General features: G+C 41.5%; 1 protein-coding gene across 2 annotated transcripts in view; it reads right to left on the bottom strand.

Moving 5' to 3' along the window:
- Positions 1-2,333: 2,333 nt before the first annotated feature.
- ST8SIA5 (ST8 alpha-N-acetyl-neuraminide alpha-2,8-sialyltransferase 5) overlaps positions 2,334-26,908 on the bottom strand; it is a 138,366-nt gene continuing 113,791 nt past the window's right edge. For both annotated transcript variants that reach the window (XM_072605217.1, XM_072605218.1), the window contains 2 exons: positions 23,073-23,165; positions 2,334-17,596 (listed from right to left, as the gene is read on the bottom strand). In XM_072605217.1, coding sequence (XP_072461318.1) covers positions 17,128-17,596; positions 23,073-23,165 — 562 coding nt within the window. In that variant the 3' untranslated portion in view covers positions 2,334-17,127. The remainder of the gene's footprint in view (positions 17,597-23,072; positions 23,166-26,908) is intronic.

Here is a 26,908-nt window from a genome sequence, read left to right as displayed (position 1 = left end):
GTCACTCAGGATTGAATGGAGTCATATCCTCAGGGTGGTGTGTTCCCTCAGGAGTCTACCCTGTGAGTTCCATAGTACAGCTGAAGGATCCTCAAAACCTTCAATTCTCAATTCCAGAACATAGATGAGGGGAAAGCTGTCATCTCCCATTATCTCTGCCTGGGTTATAATGAGAACTTATGGCAGACATAGAAGACATTGATCTACTGGCTGCAGGAGATCAACTCCCAACTGTTCGATGTGATGACCAGATCCTGTGGAGGGAGCAACCTGATAGAAGAAGCAATTCAGTTTCTGCCAATAAGAAGTCTTTGACCCAGTGATGGCCTAGGACCATCCACAGCTGGGAGGATGGGCAGTTCAGCTGCTGCCCTAGCTTCTTTATTCCACTCAGGTCACCCATCCCACACTATAGATTCTTTTTATACAGCCCCTCATTTACTATGACAACCTCTTTTTTCTGAGTTATGGCGGTTGATTCTAAAACTTTTGAAACTATTTCAGAAACCTCACCTCTGTATGATGGGAGTTGGTTGACTGGAAGGAATGGTTTTTGCAGCAGAAGTTTATGCCTTGTCTAGGGCTTGCAAGAATCTAGTCCAGATGAGATATTTATGATGATAATAATTTTTACATCTTAAATCTCTGGGCCAGTTCACTTCAAAGACCTGGCCAATACTTAAAGCAGAATATGTGGGAATGTTACCTGCTATGAAACCCTGTTGATAACCTAAATGATCTACTAAGGCTTTGCTTCTGAAAGTTTTGCTGTGAGATTTCTGTGAAAATAGGAACATGCTTTTTGAAATGTATACCTAGAGAAGAATAGTGGAAGTAGGTCTGTGTCACAAAAAAATAAAAAAACTAAAAGGAAAAGGACCTATGTGTACAAAATTATTTATGGCAGCTCTTTTCATGGTGGCAAGAAACTAGAAATTGAGAGGATATTCATCAACTGGGAAATGGCTGAACAAGTTGTGGTATATAGTTGTGGTGGAATATTACTGAACTATAAGAAATGATGAGCAGGATGCTCTCAGGATGAACTGATGCAAAGTGAAGTGAGCAGAACCAGGAGAACAGGGTGCACAGTAACAGCAATATTTTGTGATGATCAACTGTGAATGAAAGCTCTTCTCAGCAATACAACAATCCAAGATAATCCCAAAGGTCTTATGATGAAAAATGCTATCTACCTCCTGAGAAAGAACTGATGGAGTCTGAACGCACATTGAAACATACTATTTTTCACTTTCTGTATTTTTCTTGTTTGTTTTGGGTGGAGAGGTCTATGTTTTCTTTAACAACTTGACTAATACGGAAATAAGTTTTGTATACCTGTACATGTATAACCCATATCAAATTGCTTGCCTTCTCAATGGGAGTGGGAGGGAAGTAGAGGGAGGGAAGGAGAGGTTTTGGAACTCATAATTTTTTTAAAAAATTAATGTTAAAATTTGTTTTTACATGTAATTGGGGGAAATAAATATTTTTAAGAGAAATTAAAAAACAAAGAGTAATGGAGAAAATATCTTAAGGACATACTCTGCAGAGTTAGGGCCAAGGAGAAAGAAATCCTATCTGCTTTAGACAGATGGTTAGGGAAACGGGACAGGTTGGGTCTTCTTTTTTTGAGGGGCAAATTTGTTGTTTTTCTATTAGATGCTAATGTGTAAATAGTCTGCAATAGCCAGCTTGGAGAGGAAAGAGCACAGCTTATTGGACAAAGGTCTTCCTTTCCTTCCCTAGTTGTCTTTTGAAAAACCCCACTTTTATCTGAGAAAAGAGGGAAAGGACTTAATAACAGTCTGGCCAAGATGAGATAGACTAGAAATGGGGCAGTTCCCAGGAAGAAGTTGAAGAATCATCAGGGAGTTTAAAAACTCAGGTTGTAAATGTGGCTGATCACCTGTGAAATTTGATCACTTCCTGGGTCCCCCTCACTTGCAGCACTAGGTGTGCCCTGGTAGGAATTCAGGACTGCATACTAGGTAATTTTTCCAAGCCTCTTCTGACTCGGGAATCTCTTGGCACCATATGCCTTTATCCAGCAGGCATCACTTCTGTGCTAGTCATTGCATGAGGGTGGAACAATTCTGTTTACCATATGCCAGTTTTGAGTCTTTCCTACTTATCAAAGATTTCCAGGAGATACCATAGAGTTTCACACTTAATTTCATTCTGTCTTGAATGATTCTATCATTACTGTTGAGTCTTGCTTCCCCAACTAAACTATAAATTCTTCAAGGACAGAGACTGTTCATTTCTCTGCAGAGGTGTACTGGTCAAAGTTTAACACCTGACTCTTTTTTTAAAACATTCACAGGACACACTTTAAGTTGAATCTGCATTTTTAATATTTTCTCCTTTATCTTCTTACGTCTATATGATCGACAAAATAAACCAAGCCCTGATTTGTTATTGTTGTCCAGTTGTTTTCAGTTATGTCTGTCTCTTTGTGATCCCACTTGGGGTATTCTTGGCAAAGATAGTGGAGTGGTTTGCCATTTCCCTATCCATCTCATTTTACAAATGAGGAAACTGAGGCAAGCATGGTTAAGCATCTCACCCAAGGTCACACAGTTAGTAAGTCTCTGAAGGCAATTTTCAACTCAGAAAGATGGATCTTCCTATTGAATCCAGACCTGGAACTCTATCCACTGTGCCATCTACCTGCCCAGCACTACTTATTTCCTCATGCTGAAAATTTGACAATTGGTTCTTTCAAGCCTATGTGATCTGGCTTCAATACATAGCTACTTCTCTGCATCCCACACAGCATCTGGCACAGGGATGGACACATTGGAGATGTTCCATAAACCCTATTGATTGGTTAGATATGGTATACCTCTTGGACACACATCTCCTTAGCTACATCATTACACTCAGTCCGATAATTTCCTTCAAATCCCCCAAGGATCTTTCAGCACATTCATTTATCCCTTCATTCACGTAATCAAAAATGTTTATTTAATTCCATATATTTCCTTAGTAGGGGCAGCATGGCTTAGTGATTAGAGAGCTGGCCTTAGAGTCATGGTCATGAAGGTGGGCTTAAATTCCAACCCTGAAAATTATTGTGTGACCCAAGGAAAGTCATTTAACCTCAGTGTGTCTCAGGTACTCTCAGGCACTCTATCCCTACTAGGAATTTTTTTTCTAAGCCATAGACTGGTTGACGGAGGAAGTTATCACACAGAGTTTCTTCTAAAATCTCAGATGTTTCAAGTATTCACAAAAGTATATTGAGACACATGTTTAAACACACACATATACACATGAACATACACTTAGGGTAAATCAGTCCCTGCTCTGGACTTCAGTTTCACATATCCTTTGATTATCCTAATGTTTCCTCCCAGAATAATGGGATACCAGGGGATAGAAAGGAAATACTTTGATTCACACACCCATCCCTCCATCCCTCTCTCTTCCCCATGCCGCTCCAGTAAACAGTACACGGTAAAGGTTGATAGTATTGAATACCCACAGGAGATGCAAATGACCAGATTCACAGTTCTCTTTCCAGATGAAACTTTGGGATTCAGTTTATTAGGTAGAATTAATGGCCTTTCAAACACAGTGACAGAAGCAAAATACCCTGATTACAGTTTTAGGCATGGCTTTAGCAGCACCAGGCCTCAGGATCACACCTCTGAGTTAGCATCACACAGGAAAATTTTTGCAAACTGGCTCCAGGAAACAAAAATCCTCAGGAAAATAAGATAGATACAATGGCTTTCCATTCTCCTTTAAATGGGATAAACTCTTTTCCCCAACTTTCCCCAACCCCTAAAAAATACTAATAAATAAAGAGAAACTCATTCTTAGCAAAAGTCTATGTCCATAAACATTCAATTCTTCCACATCAATTTCTATTGAAGGAAGCATCATCACAAGTTTCATTTTTCCTATTCACTAGGAAAGGCCTCTCATTTCGGGAGTAGAGGGACTTGGGGAAGAAGTGGGGACAGACAGATTTCAGGGAAGCAAGAATCCACAGGGCCCAACACTGTGACAACCTCAATGTCTGCAGCCACAAAGACCCCACTCAGACATGAGTCAGATGTAAGGGTACCCATCCTTGGGGACTCAGAGGCTAAATATTCAGCAGGAAATGAGGGGAAAGCAACCACATAAAGTATGCACCACCAGGTAAGACAAGGAGCAGGAGGATTCCAGATGTTTCCACTGGAACCTATGCACACCCAACATTTCTTGCATGGTTGTTTTCAGGGTTTGGGTTTTTTTATTTTGTTTTGTTTTTTGCATCAACTTGAAACTGTACTACAGAACAACCCGTTTTTGACAGTCACTGAGATTAACTAATAGATTTCTTTAAAATATATATTTATATGTATACATGTATATCACAGGTAAACCAAAAGAAGGTTTTTAAGAAGAGTTATGGCTTTCTAAAGGAACATTCAGACAAGTCCAGAAAGAGAATCACAACATGCAAAAGAGTTCACTCTACTAAGGCAGCTCTGATGCCTGTCTAAAACCAACCCAGGCAGAGTTGCCTTTTCTCAGAAGCAGCCAGAAATAAGAGGCCTTATACAAGTGCAAACTGTTGTTAGAATCATTCCTCATGGTGGAGAACACTGTGGCAACCAGCTGGCAAGGCTGAGAGAACTAGATCTGGCTCCAACATGGGCCATATTGGCTGGTAGGTGAGGGGAGGAGGTAAGGAGTTCTCTTTTTCCTATGAAAAAGCCCAAGGGTCACCAGTCCGAGATTTGAGCTAGCCTGTGAGAATGTGATTGCTCAGCCTCACCACATTTCTGGTTTACTAGGACCTCAAACTGAGAGAAGGTTGCAGAAATTGCTGGCTCAAGAGGCACACTGGCCAGAAACCATTGTGAGCTGTCTGTTCAGGACCATTGCTGTCCTGCCTCCCAATTTCATTCCCACAACAGTCCTACTTGTTTTCTCAAATAAACTCTTACCCCATGAAATTCTTGGTACCACACAAAACTTAGGGTAGCCAAAGGTCAAAGATCCATGCAAACCTAGATAACTATTTCAAGACAACTCCTGATGAGTGCTCCCGCCCATCAGCAAACAAACTAGAAATCTATCTCTGGAGGTGGAATAGGTCAAGTATGCTCTTGTCCCCCTCCCCCCCTCCCCCAAAAAAACCTTCTCAACCTTAAGTTATTCAAAATAGTCTCCTCCCTGCATTTGATATTACAGGTCTACCCCAATCAACTTCAATATCACTAACAGTGGTGACAAATCTTTCTTTGGTTCACCAATCTCAATCCTCATTGGTATGGGTACCAGACTAGGAAGCAGATAATCTATTCTCTTGCATTTCAGACCCAGGAACATGAACTTGAACATTTGACCTCTTTGTGCCTCAGTTTTCTCCCTCTTTTAAATGAGGATGATAATCCCTGCCCTTCATATATCACAAGGACGTCATGAGGATCAAATGAATGCCAGGAAGAGGATAAAGGGCTATAGCAGATACAAAATATTGTTACTGGTATTATTATTATCTGCCTTGGGTATCAACTTTGCGAAAATGGACTCTACCTGCACTCTTCTCCATGAGCAAAGCACATTATCCATTCAGTAAATGAGTCTGTTCCCTCTGACACCAAGTGCATGGCCCATGGTGTTGGCAGAAGAAGTAACCATGTAAGGAGTCTGCTAGGACACCAGTATGGTATAACAGAAAGAGCATTGGACTAAGCAACAGAACACAGTGGTATTAGTCCTACTACCTCATCTATAAAATGAAGAGGCTTTACCTTCAAGATTCCTTCCAGTTTCTTCCAGATCCTGGGAATCTGCCTATAAAATTAGGATAAAGCATATCCTTTCTACCTCACTTAGTGCTGTGAAAATCAGATGGGATACTGGAAGTGAAAAATGTAAAAGGCTATAAACATAAATATAATGGGTTGCTGTTGCTCATTTGATAAGCACTCCTCAGATAAGAGGACCAGGCTCAGAAGCAAGTCTGGCTACTAAATGTTTCTTCCCCCTCGAGCCCAGCCCAAGTTTGGGACCAGCATTAGGAGCAGAGGCGGAGAAAGAAGAAGAGGGAAGACACCCTGGTGCCAGCATTTTGTCAGTACAGAATCTTCCCTGAAAGAAGTGTGAGTAGATAAAATGAGAACACACTCTCTTCCTCTTATGAAAGAAGGCTGACTCTCAGGAGAATTAATTAGTTTATACATACAGTCCTGAAAGCAGGAATCTTTCCTTGACAAATCAACCAATTTCATGTATCAATGGATTTCATGTATAAATGAAACGTCCTCTAAACAAAAAAACTTTTTTTATCTATTTTGATCATTTTGGAGGGAAATTTCCCTAAAATGGACTACCATATCTTTGTCTTCTTAAACAGAGGATAAAGGACATGATTTAATCTTGTCTTGTTAACTCACTAGACATTTTGCTACTGTTTAATTTAGTGAGAGGCTATCTTCAATGACTTCACATGTCCATTTTGACCAGGAGAGGCCATTTCCTTACTTATTTCTGGATTCTTATAGGCATTCCCTATAATTTTAAGTTGCCAGATCTTTTTTCCTTGTTTTAATAAAACTCTAATACCTCCTACAGGAAAAGTCATCCATCAGGACGCTGGGGCTTCAGTACTTCCTGGAGTACCCTCACCCTCTCCACTGGTGTAAGGATCCACTCCCTGAGGGAGGGAAACTGGGGAACAGTGCAAGATGGGGCTGAGGTAGGAACCCAGTTCTCATAGTGCTATGAGTGCTCAGTTCTCATTTCTATGCTAGTGTATGAGGAAGGAACACATGGGAAGGGAAAGGGATTTTTACCTTGCAAGGTCTAATGTCCCCTCTAGTGTTCTGTTTAATGCCTTGATTCCAACCTTTGTGTTTTCAACCTGCAGATTGTAGTGGGCAGAGCATTTGAACTAGGTGTCAAGGGGCTATAGTCCCAGTTCTGCTACTAACTCTCATTCTTGTCTTTGTACATGCCTTATTATTCAGCCAGATCAGTTGCCTCACTGCCCCAGGATATCATGCTTACTCCTGCCTCTGGGCATTTATTCATGCTATTTTTCCCATGTGAAATATCCTCCTTTTCTTTTCCAAATCCTACTTCTCTTTGTGCTAAATGAAGTCCTCCATCCTCAATGAAGTCTCCTCTGACCATGCACTCAGTAAGCTTTTGATAAAATATATTTTTAAACAAATGTCCACCTTAGCCCAGGGTTTTCCCACTTTGGAGCTCCTAAGCCTCATGTGTCCCAATTATTTGCACTCATCATATATGACTTTGTACTATATTCTTTTTCTGATGTGTATAGGCATGTCTTCTCTCTCACCCTGGACCACAAGACCCATGAGAGCAGTAACAATGTCTTTTGCATCTCTATATCCTCCCAGCATCAACAGCAATGTCTTACATTTAGTAGGCATCAAATAAATATTTGTTGATTGGCAAATATTTTACTTTGTGAATCCTTGGGCAAATCACTTAGCTAACCTATGCTTCAGTTTTCCCATGTGTAAAAATGGGGAAAATAATATTTTTCCCTTATCTACTATGCAAGGCTGTAGTGACCATCAAATAAGATAATGCACCTTATTCGGGATTTGAGAAGCATAAAGTACTATACAGATGTAAAAGACGACGACGACGACCATGATGATGATGATGATGATGACAATGACAACTGTTTGAGGAGAGCAGTGATTTGGGCATAAGATTACAGGACAAAAATTATCAGCTCTACCCTGTTACTCCAGTATTGCTAAGTAAAGCTCCAGAGGAATCTGTAAGGCCTGGTGCTAGCTGCCAGGGTATGCTAAGAGTTGAAAGGAATTTACCCTAATCCCAAAAGCAAGTAAACCTGGGGAGGTTTCTGCTGGAGAAAGGGGAAAAGTAGTAAAAAAAAAGACTGGCTTGACCTGAGGGATTCTTGCTGTGCTGGCTCAGTGTTGGCTGGGTGTTTGACTTACAAAAGAGCTGAAATAGCCCTGAGGCTATGGGTTGGCTCACCTAAAAACTGTAAACACTCGCTGGAGCGAAGAAGCCAATGAGAAGCTATAATTTAGGGAGAAAGCAACAGGAAGCTCAAGGAAGAAAGCAGCCTGGCAAATTACTTCAGTGGCTGTGTGAGGAAAGTGAATGGTAGCCTCTGAGGAAGAGGAGATTAGCCAGGATGTAACCCTAGGTGCATGATTTGTTCAAGTTATGAGTTTTCCCTCCTTCACCAGTTGGTGTGGGTACCTGTGGGAGAGTGTTCCCTTGTGTGTAGGAGGACTGAGGACTTACGTCTACATTCCTTGGTTTTTATTCAAATAACTGCTTTGCTTATATCGTAAAAGTATGTTCTTCTGATTCCAAAGAAGAAACCTTGGCTTTTTAGATGCTTTGCCAACAGAGCAACAGCTATGACCAGTTCTTTCCAACCTGAAAAGGACTTGAATACAGAACTGGCAAAAGATTTTATGTCTTTTGTTAGAAAATCAACTTGGCTAAATTTGCAGTGGCCAGTGATCTTAAGGTTAACTATCAGGTGATAAAATCCTTTGGCCCCTCATGAACTCATGAAGACTGGCATGAAAGGGTATGAAATGCATGGAAAGATAGTGATTTGTGCTGGAGGAGGGAGCACCCACATAGATCTTTTGAAACTTTGAAGTAATGAGTAATGAAATGTTATTTGTCCTTCACTGGGTTTAAAGTTGACCTTTGAGTAATTTGCCCTGATTTCCTTTTCTTAAAGCTTATAGATTTAGAAAACAATGTAGAAAACAAATGTCCTTTGACATTTGGGAAGCCTTCAATATAATACTTGCTCAGTGAATACATTATAGACACAAAGAAGCAAGAGAGATATGCTATATGGCCATGCATCATGGAACACCACAACTGTTAAAGAATCAAAATTGCAGGCTGCCTATATGGCAATGGTAAAATGCATTGGTAGGTATAAGCAGGCTGCAATATATCTCCAACAACACATAATAGAGAGGGCACCAGACTTGGAACCAAGATCGAAGTTCAAGTCTTGCCTCAGATTTACTAGCTGGGCAAGTCACCTAACCTCTCTGTACCTCAGTTCCTCATTTACAAAAATGGGTGGGTTGAAATCAATGTGTTTCTAGGGTTCCTTCCATCTCTATCAAGGACATGTGTGGCTGAAAAATTAGGTAAGTTAGACATGTGAGGATAGCAAAGGATAACTGATGGGCAGCTTAAGTGCTGCACTGTAGTAAGATCCTTGAAATATAAAGAGCCCCAGGGGAAGGTGTCCTGAGCATATTAACAGTGTGGAAGAATTCAAGGACTATCCTTGGGGAGGATAAGAAAGCATAGGATGTTTGAGTCAGTATCCACATCAATGCAAGTTTCTAAGTATAGTGGAAGAGAATAGCAGTGACTCATAGACCCTAGAAATCCCAATGGACTGGTTGACATAGTGGAAATTTGCTATGGGGAAGGCTAACTGTCCTCACTGTAGGGCTCCTGAGAGATCCACAAACCCAGATGAGAATCCCGGAGAGGTTGTCAGTAGGTGGAAAAAGCACTGGTATCTGGAGAGAGAGAAGACGTGGGAAAATTGACAGTTCCCAATACCCTCTCCTAGGCCTTAGGTTTCTTTTCGTGTAATTCATTCACATAGGGCTTCTTGTTTGGGAATTAAATACCACCTCCCCATGACTTATCCCATTCAGTCAGCTTGAATGAACCAAGTGAGGTGATTCAGTATTTCTCTCATATTCTATTTCTCCCCCAATGTGAACACCCTTTTGCTGCACAGGTATAAGCATCTACAGCAATGCCACCATTTACCTAAAGGACAATTTAAGGAGCTGGGGGAGAGGGAGGGATAGTTCAACTATTCACTGGAGAGAGAAAGAATCTTTTGTTTTACTAAATATTAGGTAGGGAATAGGAAGCGTCTATTTAAGCACCAAGTGACTCACCTGATACACTTAAAATAGTATCTGATTGACCAAAAAAATCAATTTACATACCACTTTTCAAGAAAATACCTAGCATGCAAAGGGAAGTAAAAGAAAAGCCTCACTAGAATAAGACTCAGCCCTCAACATACTTCATTGGCAATTAACTTTCAGATCTCAGTGTCACTAAACTACACACACACACACACACACACACACACACACACACACACACACACACAGAGTTCTCCCTACTTTCACCACCCAGGTAGGCTCTCATGCCCTTAGCCTCCAGTGTGCCTCCTGAATCCTCTCTCATTGCACTTGCCCTTTCAGAGCCCATGTTGGAGCACTGGGAGCTCGTTAATAAATTGCTAACAGGGCTTTTTGTAGGGTTACAAATCCCCCACACGTATTTGCTCCAAGATACACACAGGGCAAAAGCCTTGGCCTAATGGAGAGAGAATCCTTAGGGAATGAAGGAATTGGTGGTGAGCTATTGTAGAAAGACCACTGGATTAAGAAGGAGATGGACAGGATTAGAATCCTGATTCTGCTACTAGTTAGCTATGTGACCTCTCTAAACCTCAGTTCTATTATCTGCAAAATGAAGTGATTGAATTAGTTGATAGCTAAGTTTCCTTCCAGCTCTAAATCCTATGATTGTCCAGATGAAGAAAAAGATGAGCCAACCTCCCATACCCCATGGGGAATGGAAATTCTTGTGAAGGCAGCCCACAAGATAAGAACATTACACAAGCTCTTGGGGGGATGAAGATGGCTCTCCAACTCCATGGGGATTAAACCTAGCATAAGGTAAAGTAAGGCTTTTTTAACAACCAAGAAGCTTCAGAGAGAGGAATAATCAAAAACTAAACTGATAAAGTGAGTACAGTTAGTTACCTGAGCTAGGAAGTGAGTGAACATTCACACAGTTCAAAATACCTCTGCCATCTTTAATCTGCCCAACTTGGAAGGAAGACCAAGAGGGTTCAATAATAGAAAGCCACTGGGTTCTTAGGGTCTAGAAGGATAGCAAAAGTTGGGAAACCTAAGTTTGACTTGTAGCTCCACTGACATCTATCTACTACCTATATGACCCACAGTGTTACCATGCCACTATGTGACAACTCATTTCCCCTTATCTTAGCCTCAGTTTCCCCACATCTATAAAATGAGAGGAATGATCTCCAAGAACCCTTTCATCCCTAACATTCTATGCTCTATAGCCACTCATGATCTGAGGCAGATTTAAGGGGGTTATGATTATTGTCAGTCATCAAGGGCACAGAAAAATGTCATAGCTGGGCTTGATGCCAGCCCAGGAACAAGGGCTATAGTAAAACAAGGAGTCAAGGTATCCCCAGTTACATAGATATCCTCTGATAATGTTTACTATAAAATTTTGGAATAATCTCTTTGTTCTCTCTGAAGTAAACTCAGAGAGTGCCTCTTCCTATGTCAGCAAAAGCCAGCCAAGGCCGACTCTACACTCCTTAAGGAGACCTTTAACCTAAGACACTATATCTTGAATAATGAGACTTTCCTTTGTATCTTATTATCTATAGACATATACTATGTTATGGCATATTAGTGGTAAAGAAAATATAGACATCTTGGGTCGTAATTTCTATGTGAAACTTTGTCAAACTCTGTTATCTTGTTGTATTTACAACCTATGCAATTAGGAAATTCCTTTCTAATGGTCTAGTTAGTCACTTAGGGAGATCATGAATCTGAAGGACACAGAACACTTCTTTGTCCTAAAACATATTTAAGGCTGCCCAATTCTTTGTATCGGTAGCCAGAACATTTCTGGCTCCATAATGCATTATGTTACCGTTGTCTTTAAAAGGGAATTGGTTAATTAATTAATTAAATCATAAAATGTATGCATTTAGCCTGTTGCCTTTCTTCAACCAAGTTTTCAGGTCAACACCTCAGAGCACAGAATCAGCTTTAGCTTTCTGGAGGATTTACTAAGGCAGATAGAGAGGAGGAATAGGGGCTGACCACTCTTCCCTTTAAGGCAGTTCCAGCCCTATGGCCTTCAATGGCCTTGGGTTCTCTATAGGTTTCTATGCTCTGGACTCTTGAAATCCTTGTTTTGTTTGCTTTCCCCCTAGCTTGGATATTATTGATGGGGTTCAGACTCTGGGAACTTCCTTGAGCTCCCCTGGAATTTCCTCACTTAACCTGGCTTTTCATACTCAAATTGAGCTCTCTTTGCTTCTCCTCACAGAATCTGACTTTTCATACTCAAATTGAGCTCTCTGTTTCTCCTCACAGAATCTGGCCTTTCATACACAAATCTGTGATCAATGTCTGTTATCCCTTGCTTGCCCTACCTGCTTCCCACCTAGGTGCCCCGAGTCTGATGTTTGTTGATTCTCCTCAAGACCCTTCCTAAACCCCTCCTCCCATCACCCTGGACTACCACCCCCACCCAGATCTTTTCTATACTCTTTTCTGTATTTAAGTTCCATCTTGCCTCCATGAAGATGCTCAGATCCAATCCAGCTCAGACTCTGTCTAGCTGGGATTCTATCTGGCCCGCTTGTGAATACAAGCGTTACAAACACTTAGGCTCCTTAAGAGGCAACCCAATTAGGCGAATCCTTAATAAACTTTGTTTTCTTTGGCTTTAAGAAGGCTTGAGTCGAATTCATTCGAGCACCACCCAGACCGTTGATATTTTCGGTTCCCCCATTACCCTAAACCTCTTCATTATGATCTTGAAAAGTCTCAAATCTTGGCTGGACTAAGCTAAGGAAGAAGGGTCTGTCCTTCATTTCACAAGGAGAATTATGGGATGAACAGGGCTCATCTGGAAGTCAAGTGGTGGAAGAGACAGTTTCAGAGTAGCCCCAGTTAGATCTAGGGGTGCCTGGTCTACTAGAGAAAAAAGTAAAACCTCAAATGACTGTTGTGCCCTAGAATCTATCTAGGAAGACTGTTCCTAGAATCTGGTTCGTATCTGCCTATTATTACCATATGGGTTAAGGAAAATGCCTACCCCTAAATGCTTAATCCTCTCATTTGTTTCCAAAGCAAAGCTGCCATCATATACACTATGGTGGGAAGAACTATGTGTCTCATTCCCTGCCCTGACCATGCATCCTTGACCCTTATCAACTCAGTGACAGATACCATAAGCAACTCAGCATTCCAAAATTAAGTTACCATCATTCTGCACCAATCATGCCTATTGCAAAATGTCAGAATTGAGGAAGTCACTTTACCTCAGTTTCCCTATCTGTCAAGCAGGGGCAATAATACCTGCTGGGAGTATTTTCTAATACAGTCCTAGTGGGTATGGGCCTGAAAGATGTCCAGTCTCAAGGGCAGCATGGAGGCCATCTCTTGAGGGGCAGGCTTTGGTAGGTCAAATTGTATGCTCTTCCCTTAATATGCTACAAGCCTATAGACAAAGGGCGACCTTCAAAGAGGGGAGAAGTCCCCAAAAAGCAGCCTGAGGAAATATGGATTGGTAAGGTTAGCTTGAAGTTCTCCCTCCTTCCAGAGAACAGATATAGGCTAGCCCAACGTTTGAAGCCTAGGTCAGAGCAATCCTCCACATAGCAGCAGCAGCAGCAGCAATGTGCCAGGAGGCCACAGACTGGCCAAGGGCCCTGGGCTTCTGGTTTCTTGAAACATGAATTAGGAGAAAGCTGGCAATTTTCCTCAGAGTGAAAAAGGAAAGCCAGAATTACACAGAACTGTTACTGATAACTTCAGTAATTATTTGTTATGTGTATATGTGTGTGTGCATGTGCACGTACATGTGTGTGTATGTGTGTGTGTATGTATGTGTGTGCAGTTTTGATCTTTGACTTCATTGGTATAAAGAACTCCTCCTAATGCAGATCAGTGACTATTATCCTGCTTCAAGTTTCAAAGAGTTTCTTGGAGCACTAAAAGATTAGATGACTTGCCCCATGATCATACAGTCAGTATGCTGAAGAAGAAGGGTTTGAACTTGAATCTTCTTGATACTTAGGTCAGTTATCTATCCACTAGGCCATGGTGCCTCTTAGTCACTGAATGGTTAATATTTTTAAATAAATGGAGGAGGGGTGGGGTGAAGAGAAAAGTATAAAAAGCCTTATTGTGCTAAATCTTGCATTCTCTCAGTGATCCTGAGATAAAGACAGGGAAGGCCTGGCCCCTGGGCTTCTTTCTGCAGGTAAACAGACTTGCTGCTGTTTTCTCAGTAGCAACTATTAGAACAGTCATGTCGAGGAAGTTCCTGATAACCACACCTCTTACACGATGGCAAATATTAACCTCTAACTTCTGATTGCACCTCCAGCTCCATCCAAAATGCACCCATGCCTAAGTCACAGATTGACTCCAACCTTGGCCACAGATTGATCTCTAATCTTGGCTCACCATCACACAAGCATGAGCTAATTGTCATAAGACTAGACAGTATGGATGGCTCACTGTAAACCCCATTCTCCACTATTGGGGAAAAAATGATTCTAAGTTTATGTCCTATTGGTGACTAATTAGGTACCGTAGCCTCGTCACTAAAGAATGGTACATGCAATTTTTGGTTAACCTCTTTCTTACCTCCATTATCAAGCAGGATAAAAATAGAATCTGGTTCCTATCTACCTGTTATCACACCATTTGAGTTAATGAAAATGCCTGCCCCCAAATGCTTAGTCCTTTCATTTATCTCCAAAGCAAAGTTGCCATCATACACACTATGGTGGAAGAACTATGTGTCTCATTCCCTGCCCTGACCATGCATCAACTCAGTTGACCTTAATCAACTCAGTGACAGATACTATAAGCAACCCAGCATTCCAAAATGAAGTTACCATTATTCTACACCAATCATGCCCACTGCAAAATGTCAGAATTAAGGAAGCCACTTTACCTTAGTTTCCCCATCTGTCAAACAGGGACCTACTGTACCTAATTCAAAATATTGTTTCAGTACCAAAATAAGACAATAAGCAGAGAACTATATCCCTAGACAGGTATGGCCTCAGGCAAATCATATATATGGACTCTCCCTTCCCCCAGTATTTATAAACAAGTGAAATCAAGTTACAGTGGCCATCAAGGGCACTGTTGGAGAGAAAAAGGATAAGAAATGTCACAAAAGGGAGTCATGACGCCTGAGGGAGGAGTGGGAACAGACATCTAGCCCCAGCTCCTCCTGGTGCAGGACGGGGAAGGAAGTGGTTCATAGGTGGGTGGTATAATTTGGAGCCTTGAGTCTTTGAAAGCACCAGATGGCAGGGTTGGCCAAGCCTTTCTCCCCTACTAGGTGCCTCCCTGAAACACTGCCCAGCCACCTGGTCTCTATAGCTATGTGAGACCCTGAAAGCACAGACCCCCAGGTCATCACCTCAATTCTTTGTATTCTAGGGGCAGCCCTGAAGAGATGTGAAAGCCTTTGGAAAAGCATGAATCTCTGTACAACGCATGGCCTTCTCTATTCTTATTCTTGGCATGAATATTGCCCAGAGAACAGGTGCGGTATCTGGGGTCTCATGAAAGAAGAAGTAGCTCCCTCTGCAGAACACAAGGCAAGAGAATTTCAAGGACAGCCAGGATAGAGGGGAGATCTCTGAAAATCCTTCTCCAGGTGGCAGAACTTGGGCAGAAAGGACATGTGTGGAGGAAGAATACAGGGACCCAGGACTGTGAGTCACCACCAGTGATGAAAGAGCCAGAGACTACACTAAGGAAAACAACTAGAGCTGGATTCTAACTTAGAGTCCACCACTTAACAGCTGTGTGACCTCGAGGAAATCACTACCCCTCTCTGGGCCTCAAGTTGATTCTACTGTCAAATGAGAGGGTCATACTAAACAAGCTCTAAGGTCCCTTTCAGCTCTGACATTCTACAAGTCTAAGATGGGATATCTAAGTTCTAAGGCAATTGATAAGGGGTCTATACCACATAGAGTAACCCCAAAGTGAGGCAGGGGAGAGGAAGGAGGGAAGAATGGTACAGTCATAGGCAGGAGGCAAACACTATGTTTACATACTAGCACACAAGCATAGCTAACTTCTACCAGGCTCCATATCCATAGCTGACACCCTCTGAGTCTGATCCATGAAGATCATTAATCTGAAAGAGGGGAGAATCAGTCTTTAGGATTTCTTCCTTGTCTTTTAGCAAGACCCAAAAGAACGGTTAATAATGCTGGTGTCTGACAGACAGGACTAACTCCTCCCACCAAGGCAGCCCATGTTAAGTCAAGCTCTTTAGGGTCTGGAGGCATTAAATTGTTCACTTTAGAATCATGTTAGTTGACCCTCCAGGGCATCCAAATATATCTAATAAATATCCCCTGGTTGAAATAGAGCTGAGAACAAGAAGGCAGATGAGAAAATGAGCTGCTATTTTAACACTGGCCTTGGAAATCTTGGTTTAGTTGGCTGATGTGGCTTATTTCCTTTCTCATATTTCAAACCCCAAGTTAAGCCTGTAGGCACTGAGAAGAAAATAAAGTTTGTTTAGTTTTAGAAAAAAAACAACAAAAACAAACAAAAATACCTATTTAGTCAAAGAGCCTATCCAACAGGTAAGCCCTGAACCAGAAAAGTCAGTCTCGCTGGGTGACCTTGATGAAGGTCACTTTCTCTAGGCCTCAATTTCTGCCTCATAAAAAGAGACAGTTGGACGGGATGATCTCCAAGGTCCAACTGAGCTGTGATATTCTATGGCTCTATAATCAATATTGAAAAATCACTAAAAGCCCATCATAAAATTCAGAAAAGCAAACCACTGAAAGAAATCCCACATGTGCTTAAAGTCCTTACTCCTGCACTGCTCCCCTTTAGTGATTTTCTGAAGCTGTGAAATAGCCATGACAGCTTGTGCTCACTCAGTTGCTAAAATTTAGCAACAATGTGCTTATTCTAGGCTTCCCCTCCTCGCTCAGGCAATGGACAAGCTGGAAGCTTCCTCCCAGGGACTTATCCACTGGGCATATGGGTGGGTTGAGGATAAGGAGGAGTAATAACACTATTAACAAGGGTGACTTTACCCCATTTCCCCATTTTCTTCCCCACCCACCCCAGAGTGCAGGAGGTATGAAGCCCTGGCAGATATGGCCCCACTCTTCAAAAACTATTGCATAAATGCTGGGTTTGGCCCTCTTCTCCACAGTATGTTTCCCTGCTGTCCTCTGAAGCTAGAAGGAAAGAAGAGAGGAGTGGACTGGAAAAACAGGCTGGCCGGCTGCCTGCCTCCTCAGCAGCAATTGCAGGTGCCCGTGTGGACTCGGAGGATGCCTCGGCTGTGCAGGTGGAGAAAGTTAAAGATCTCAGATGGCATGGCATGGAAGCCAGGGCGAGGCTTCACATTGTCATAGTAGTGGTGGGTAATGAAGAGTCCTGAGGGGTTCATGGGAAAGGCCCAGAAGCCAAACAAGTGAACCTCCTCACAGAGCTCTAGAGCTGCTGTCACCAGGATGAGACCTGTGCTGATGCGCTTGGCACGAACACCAAGGTTGAGCCAGTAGCGAGACACGTTGATCAGATACTGAGGGTGGAAATAGTAGACTGCTTGTGGCGACTCAAAGTCATCCAGCACGTACTTGACTCGGATGGAAACGTCAGTATTACGGGTGTTGTAGAAAGCCGGAAGAAGCACCGAGGCATTCTCATAGACCTGCAACACCTGGTAGAAAGGTCGCCTCCATTTCTCCAGCTTGTGGAACCTGGGCAAGAGCAGAGAGACTGAGCAAGATGTGAGGAAATGTGAGACTTTTTATTTATCCTAATTAGATGTCATCTTTCTAGATTTGGCTCAACATTCTAGACTGGTAAGATCTTATCAAGGAGGTTGTAAATTAAGCCAGGCTGACCTGGGTTGGCTCATGGCCAAAATATAAAAAAGACTGTTTTGGGGAGATATTATGATGAAAAGGGAATCTGGTGCACAATCTAGGTGCAAAGAGGACATCATGGTACAGCAGAAAAAGCCCAGTATTTAGACCTAGAGAATCTTGGTTCAAACCCTACCTTTGGTGCTTATACTAAGTATATGACCTTGGGCAGGTCAATTAACTTCTCTGCGTCTCAGTTTCCTTATCTGTCAAATAAAGAAGTTGGGTTAGATGATCTTTGAGGAACCTTCCCTCTCCTTTCTCTAGATCTCACACCTAAAATGCCCTCCCTCCTCACCTAGACTTCCTAAAATCCCTCTCTTCAAGATACAGTTCAAGTTGCACCTTCTACATGATCCCTCATCCCCCCACCTGCTAGAGTCCTTCCTTTCTAATGACACTTGTATTTATAGAAATGCACATTTACGCTGTATCTTCTTTCATATGTATTTGCCTTCCCTTTTTGAATATAAGCTGCTTAGAGGCCTAATACAGTACCTGGCATGGAGCAAACAAAAAATGTTTATGGATTGATTCATTGATTCCAGCTCTAAGTCTATGTCCTACTAAAATAGCTATATGATAGGAGAGCAATTAGCTTCATTATTCTGAGACTTGGCTTCCTAATCTCTAATATCCCATGAGGCCCAGCTCTAACATTCACTAACCGTATACCTCTGGGCAGAGTCCTATGAGCATCAGTGTCCCCAGATATATAATGGAAAGAATACTATCTCACAGGGTCACTGTAAGGGAAGCACTTCTACATAAATGTGAGTTCTTTATTTGTGGCATTGATTCTTCCCTCTTCTTATAAAAAAGATTATAAACCAAGTCTCTTTTTTCATAGCTTTGGGAATCAAAGTCAAGTTCGCTGATCTCTAGTGTATGGCATTATTTTCTCTATTTCACCAGATAGTTAACGTGGTAGAGGAGGTAGACAGCTGACCCCAGAGCCAGTAACACCTATTTTAAGTCCTGCCTCTGACACAACCTGGCTGTGTCACCCTGGGCAAGTCACTTTCTGTTTTTAGGCAGCTCTCGAAGTCTCTAACTTGCCAAACAGCTGCTGTCTGCACCAGAAGAAGGTAGATTTCTATATCAATGAAATCAGAGGTCTTCTCTAAAAAAAGATAACTAACAGCATGAGACTAGGCGATAGTGGTCATGAATGAAAATAGAGCCAATGTAAGTGCTCTGAGAAGTCAGAGGAGCAAGTCATTCAGGAGGTTAGGAATGGACCTGGAGTCAGAAGTGCCAGTTTTGTCCTTAAGTTTGTCCTCAGGTTCTATAGTTGTCAAGATCTTCCAAGGTATTCATCATCCCTTCTAGGTGTGCACAGGTTGCAAATTCCATAAGCGAGCCATCTAAGTCATTCATGAAAATGTTTAATTGTGCAAAACTGAGGCCAGATCCGTGTCTGGTGATCTTTTTCAAAAAGAAATTGACCTATTGATGACTACTTTTTGAGTCTAGGCCAATCTACTGGTCCCTAAATCTACTAATTGTCCATTTCTCACTTTTCCTCTTCATTTTTCACTGGCTGTACCCCTTGGGTTCAACTTTATCATCCTTATACCGTCCCCCCAAGAAAAACTCATCACCAGGAAACTCATCACCAGGAAAATTGTATCAGCTTTGGTATTCACATTTCAGTCACCTAAGTCCCTCTGACTGGAAGATGGATTAAAAAACATCTCCCAAAGTCTCCATTTACAGAGGGTTCTTTTCTCACAAGATGCATCATTTTGATTCAGCTCCATCATCATACTTTCTCCTTCCTCCATTTTTAATTTCCTTATGTGTTTTGTCTCCCCCATTAGACGGTAAACTGAAAGGCAGGGACTATCTTTCTTTTTCTTATTTGTGTCTCCAGAGATTAGCACAATGCCTGGCATATAGTAGGTGCTTAATAAATGTTTATTGTATTATATTGTATCTTATTGTTTTGGGTGGTAATTTTTCTGTTAGTCTGACTTTTCATGGCTCGATTTTGGGGTTTTCTTGGCAAAGATACTAGAGTGATTTGCTATTTCCTTCTTCAGATCATTTTACAGATGAGGAAACTGAGGCAAACCGGTTTAAGTGACTTGCCCAGGGTCACACCTCTAGTAAGTGTCTGAGGCCATATTTGAACTCATGAAGATGAGTCTTCCTAACTCCAGGCCTAATGCTCTACCCACTGCAACACCTAGCTGTCCATATCATATATTTTCTTCTGTCTTTTCTGCAATGGTAGCATGACAGAATTTTAAAACCTAGGTATACTGTAGCCACAAAAGTCTCTGTATCTATCAGTCTAGTAGGGATAGAGATCAAATCTGTGATTTTCATTATTTAAAGAATTCCCAGATGAGGAAACCCCCTCCACCAAAGCAGACTGGCACCTTTTCAGAAAGTTGTCTAGAGCATTGAAAAGATAAATAACTTGTCCGGGGACATATAGTCAGACTAGTATGTGTCAGAAGTGAAACTTGAATTCAGGTCTTCCCAACTTTGAGGTCACCTCTCTATTTTAGTAACTGTCAAAAAAAAAAGTAAATGAGCTTAGTTTGGCAGGACCTCTTTTTAGGAAGTCATGAGAGAGCTTTGTGATAACCCCTTCCTTTTCTAGATGTTCACTGATCATCCCTTTAATAGTACATTCCAGAATTTTGCTGGGAATTAAAGTCAAGTTTGCTGACCTATAATGGGAAGATTCCATTCTCTTTTCTAGTTTGAACATTAAAATAACATTTACTCTTGTGCTATCCTATGGCTACTCTTCTGTTCCCCTTGATCACATAACAGTCATTGACGATGATGGAAAAATCACACCCACCAATTCTTTCAGCTATGGAGGATATATTTCTTCTAGGCCTCTCTCTTAGTAACTTCCTAATCATCTTAAGTATCAGTTCCTTACTAAACATTTTTGAATGGTCAATAAGGGATCAGTGTCATCTTGGGGGGAGGTCTCTAGTAGAGTGCTCTAGAAATCTGCCCTTGGCCTATGATGCTGTAAACAGTTTTGTCATGAGATTGTGAGCTCCACCTCTGTATCCCCAGCATTTAGCAAAATGCCCAGCACATAGTAAGCACTTAATAATGTTTATTTATTGACTAATTGTCGATGATTTGAATGAAGGCACATCTGCCATGCATACCAAAGATTGTTGCTGTTTGGTTATTTCTTAGTCATGAGCTCTTTTGGGGGAGTTTCTTAGCAAAGATACTATATTTACTCTATTTATACTATATTTATTCAAGTTGAGATTACAGTTTATTAAAAACTTGATTTCACATGAACTGTGATTTAGCCTTTCCCTCTGTAGTCTATATTTGTGCAGGTGCTTTTTAAAACTCAAATGTAGGGTTTCACATTTGATATGATTAAATTTCATCTAAAAATATGAATATAAAAATATTCTGTCCAGTGTGATAGGCTATTGAGACCTTTTTAGATCCTGACTTTCTTCATCCACTATGTTAACTATTCCTCCCAACTTTATGTCATCCATATCTTTGGCATGGGGCAGCCAGGTGGTAAAATGGATGTACCTAGAGTCAATAAGACTGGAGTTCACATCCAGTCTCAGACACTTCCTAGCTGTGTGACCTTGGACAAGTCATTTAACTCTGCCTCACTTGCCTAATCTATAAAATAAGCAGGACAAGGAAACGGCATGCTTGCCATGGAAAGAAAAAAGATGAGAGTACATCAGTAAAGGCAATGTCCAGAATAAGGGAGGAAAAGAGGGAATAGCCCCTCGTACTCTGCCCTACCCAGAGCATATTTGGAGTATTATGTTCAGTCTGGAGCACCAGAAGATGGTAAGAGGACTGGGCTTCCTACCATACAAGCATGACTCAAAGGAAATAAGGATGTCTAGCCAAGAGGAAAGAGGATTTAGCTGGGGACGTGATAGCTTATTCAAATATTTGAAGGTCAGTGCTCAGCACAGTACTTGATATCTTGATTTTTGATTTTTAGCTGCTTTGCAGTCTTGTCTGACTCTTCATCACCCCATTTGGGGTTTTCTTGGCAAAGATTCAGGAATGGTTTGCCATTTTCTTCTCAGATCATTTTACATATAAAGAAGGTGAGTCAAAAAGGATTGACTGACGTGCTCAGGGTGACACAGCTAGTAAGTATATGAGATTGGATTTAAACTCAGGAAGATGAGTCTTCCTGAATCCAGGCATAGCACTCTATCCACCGTCACCTAGCTGCCCTGATACATAGTAGGTATTTAATAAATGCTAGTGACTGGCTATCATGTGGAAGATAAATCAGACTTTTTCTGCTTGGCCCTAGAGGCAGATTTCACCTTTATAACAGGGAATATGTCCTAAAAATGAAAACTACCCCAAAGTAGAATGGACTGCCTCAAAAGGTGGTGGGATTCCTCTCCCTAGAAGTTTTCAAGCAAAGGCTGGATAGTCTCTTGTTAGGTGCCTGATAGAGGGAATTATAATTCAGGTTGCATAAGAGGCCTATGAGATGGGCCCTTCTTACTCTGAGAACCTGTGACTCATATCCCTAACACTTATTAGCAATCAACTCTGAACTTTCAGGTCTAATCAAGACCATTTTCCCCCTGCTTTTTACTTGGTCCTAACAGCCTGTCCATGTTTCAAGGCTTGAGAGAAAAGGGAGAGAAGGAACAGAAAAGGGAAGAATTAAGGTAAGGAAAAGATAGAAGGGAAGTTGAAGAGGTCAAAAGAGAGAGAAAGTTAACTCCTCTTCAGTAGAGATATACCCATAACCTGTCCTCAGGATCTCAGTGTTAGCCAAACTAGCTCCTAGCAAAGCTATAAAGCAGACAAAACTTTCCAATATCTCCTAAAATGCCACTATATACTTCTGAGAGTAAGCTTTCTGTCCCTTTTCTATCAATTCAGTCCAGGATCTGTCAGACCTAGGGCCAGTCACTTCCTCTCTACTTGGTTCCTTCTTTAAAATGAGAGAAATTGAACTAGGTCTTTAGGGTCCCTTCCCAGTTGGAAACGTTATGGTTCTGGTATCCAGGAGCGAGTGCTACATGCCAATTGAAGTTTTCATGGCTGATAATAGCTTAAGGTATGACCCCTCTAAGAGATTAAAAGATTCTTGAAGATTCAAAAGGATCCTAAGTGTAACATTATACATAGGTCTCCATTATTCTCAATAGAGAGAATACTGACTGGAGTTAGATTCTGACACTTACCTGTGTGGCCTTAGACAAGTCACCTACCTTCTCTAAATGGGGAAAGGGGAAGTTGGTATCAGATCGGATGACTTCTAAGTTCCTTCTAGATCTAAATTCAGGCCAAGGCTCAGACTAACCTCTCTGTTATGATGCTGGGGTTCACAGTAACAACATCAGTCTTTGCCCCAACATCCCCGGTGTACTTCTCTGAGATCGGGGGCAGATTACACCTGCAGAGAGAATGACAAAGCAAATTAAGATGAAGTAAATGAGTCCCTTTACCCTTCCATGCACAAGTACAAGGGACCATCCCCAGTCATCTTGACTTTTGTCTTTGCCACTGGATTCCTATGACTCTGGAGGAGAGAGTGAATCTGATGACTTAGCACAGCTCTGCTTAATGTAATTTAACACTTAAATGTAATTCACATATGAGTCAAGACATTGCCCGTTACCTGATGTCATTGGTCCCCTTCAAAAAATGAAGGATGAACCGTAACAACAATTACTGGGGGTGAGGAGGGAGGGGAAAAGAGGGTGGGAGCAGGAGGAAGAAGGCAAAAAAATAGTGATTTCTCACATGACTATACGACTTTGCAATTTCTTGGACCTCATCCTGCCCCAGGAAGCTCATTATTGGAAAAATAAACTCACCACCTTACACGATCCCATCAGCCCTGGAATTGTACCACATCACCACCCTCTGCCCCTCTGATTGGAAGGTGGAGCCAGGGACACCAAAGCCTCCATTTAAGGAGGGAGCTCAGCTAAGCTCAGATATCTTCTCTCTCACCTGGCTACACTACTTTGGGACTCCTCTGTCTTCTCTATCACCTCTCCACTCTACCTGCCCCCCATCTTTTCATCTTCCTTTTACAGGGTGTCTTCACCAGTTAGATTATAAGCTCCTTGAAGACAAGCACTGTCTTTCCTTTTGGTACTGGTCTCCCCAGGGCTTAGGACAGTGCCTGGCACATTGTAGAGAACTATAGTAGCTGACATGGTACATAGCATCTTAGAAGTCACTATATCTGTATAGTCATGCCCACCTTCACTGGCAACCACTTTCTCCTGAGAGGCAGTGAGACATACTAGGTAGGATGCTGGGCTTAGAACCAAGAATACCAAGGATCATATACTTACAAGCTGTGTGACCATGAGCAAATCATTTTGCTCTCTGTCTCATTTTCCTTATTTGTAATATGGGGAGAATAACATCTTCTCTACTTACCTTACCAGGGTGTTATGAGACCCAAATGAAATAATGCACATAAAGTCCTTTGTAAACCTCAAGGTCCTATAGAAACATCACTCATTATTACAATTGCCACCATATTTGTATCTTTTGAGCCTAGCACAGTGTCATATACTCCTCTGTATTTTTATCACTTTTGTGGGTCACCGTATCCTACATTCTGGTGATGAGCCTCTCCTTCTTTAACTAGACTGAGTCTTGAACAACACACAATCCTTCTCTGGTCGCTTTCCAAAGCCAGAACTTCTGCTCCACAAAGCACAAGAGAGCCTTCAATGAGTATCTCATTGCAGGAGGTTTAGAGTAGAGGGCACACAGGAGAAGCATGAAGTTGCTGATTTGACCCATGAGACATATAAAGACATATTATTAACAAGTCTTATCCTATTAGATTTCTACTGTGTAGCCTGTGTTACCCTAGAGAGACACCAAGATGAAACAGGAATCCTGGACAAGGATCCAGAATAACTGATGTAAATTCAGTTCTGTCCCTTACTCTTTGTATCTCAGTTTCTTCATCTATAAAATGGGGATAAGAATTATAAATCATACTTGTATAATTCTTAAAGGCTCACAGGGCACTTTACTTACAAGTCTATGGGGTGGGTAGAACAAGCATTTTTTATTCCCAATTTACAGATAACAAAATAAACTGAGGCTCAGAGATAAATGATAAACTGAGATTCAGATTATCATTCTGAATTATCTTTTTCCTCTCACAGTCAAACTCCTAGAAAAAGTCATTGAAACTAGTCACTTTCACTTTCTCACTTCATCCCACTCAAGGGTTTCTCAAGCATTTGCACCCTGGCTTCATACTTTACTACTCGACTGAAGCTGCTCTCTCTGAGGGTGTCACTGACCTCTATTCAATCCAATGGTCTTTTTTTCAATTCTTGTCCTACTTGACATATTTGTGACATTTTACATAGTCAAATACTTCCTCTTTTTGTATACTCTTTTATCCCTTGACTTTTTTGTTGCTGTTTAGTTGTTTCGGTCCTGTTTGATTCTTTGTGACCCTATTTAGGGTTTTCTTGGCAAAGACACTAGAGTAGTCTGTCATTTCCTTCTCCAACCCATTTTATAGCTGAGGAACTGAGGCAAGCAGGGTTAAGCGACATGCTCAGAGTCACACAGCTAGCAAGTGTCTGAATCCAGATTTGACCTTATGAAGATGAGTATTCCTGACTCCTGGCCCAGCACTCTATCTATTTACTGTGCCACCTAGCTGACCCTCCTTGACTTCTAGGACACTACTGTTTCCCAGTTCTTCTCCTACTATGTGACTGGTCCTTCTTTGATGTCCATCTTCTGTTTATCAAGGCTCTATCTTGAGGCTTCTCTTCCTGCTCCAATATCTGATTCTTTGCTGTGAGGAATCGTTGGGGGGGAAAATCTTCCAGGCCATTGGACCTACAGAACCATTGTTGGTGTGTTATTTGTCCTTCATTTTTGAAGAGTACGAATGACATCACATATCTTGACTCATACATGAATCAGATTTAAATGAGGTAGAGTTGCACCAAATCATCAATCTCATTCTCTCTTCCAGAGTCATCAAAATCCAGTGGGGCAAGACGAAAGTTAGGACGACTGGTGATAGGCCAGGATTCATTGGATAACCTTGGTGTCTTCAATGTCTGACCAAGCTCTAAGCACTCCACAGTGCCTGTTTCAGTCACATTCATGGCTGTTGAAACAAATTGTTCTCATCCACCCATTCCACCAAAGGAAGTCTTCACATACTTGGGGTGAACATCCCCTAATGATGGATTTGAGGTCAACTGATTACCTTTAACCTGTTTTATCCCAGTTGCCAAGACAGTTTACTGGCGTGTGGTGGCTACATACAGCTTCTTGGAGCCATGGGTGAGAGTTGAGTGCCAGGTGGACACCAAAGGTGGAAACACAGCCCTTAAAAGAGCTCAGTTAGAACCAGGAGAACACTGTACACAGTACAGCCACAGTGTGCAATGACTGATTTGGATAGACTTAGCCCTTTTCAGAAATGGAAGGACCTAAAACAGTGCCAAAGGACTCATGATGGAAAATGCCATCCACATCCAGAGTAAGAACTATGGAGTCAGAAGGAAGAGAGAAGCAGACTCATTTTGTTTTTTGTTTCGTTTTGTTTTGTTTCTCATGATTTCTCCCATTCATTATAATTCTTCCATGCAACATGACTAATGTGAAAATGTGTTTAATGGGAATGTACAGGTAGAGCCCATATAAGATTGCATGCCATCTTGGGGAGAAAAGGGGTATGGAGGGGGAGAGAATTTAAAACTTACGGAAGTGAATGTTGAAAACTAAAAGTAAATTAATTAATAAATTGGAAGAAAGAGCTCAGCAAGCTCTCGTACCCAAGGTATTAGTCATCCATGAACACCCCATACTTTTCACAGAACCATGACACAGAACTCAGGATTCCTCTGCTTCTGCTTTTCACTAGCATCCTCTCACCCCATTCTTTCTTTACCACCAATAACTTGAATTTTCCATTGATAAAACTGTTATTATGATCTTCCTAATAGAAAACAATCATGAGCAGACAAAAAACTGGAGCTAGAAGGGAGATGTAGAAGCAAAAGTCACAGGGTGTGAGACTCTTGACTTAGAATCTGAAAAAAATTGAGACCATTTGCCAAGAGCTCCCTATTGTCTCCTACTCCTCATCTCCCATCACCAAGATGCCTTCTGTTAAGATCTTCTCCT

This window comes from Notamacropus eugenii, chromosome 4 (assembly GCF_028372415.1).
Source record: "Notamacropus eugenii isolate mMacEug1 chromosome 4, mMacEug1.pri_v2, whole genome shotgun sequence".
Classification (NCBI taxonomy): domain Eukaryota; kingdom Metazoa; phylum Chordata; class Mammalia; order Diprotodontia; family Macropodidae; genus Notamacropus; species Notamacropus eugenii.
This window is presented reverse-complemented; position numbering and strand designations above follow the sequence as displayed.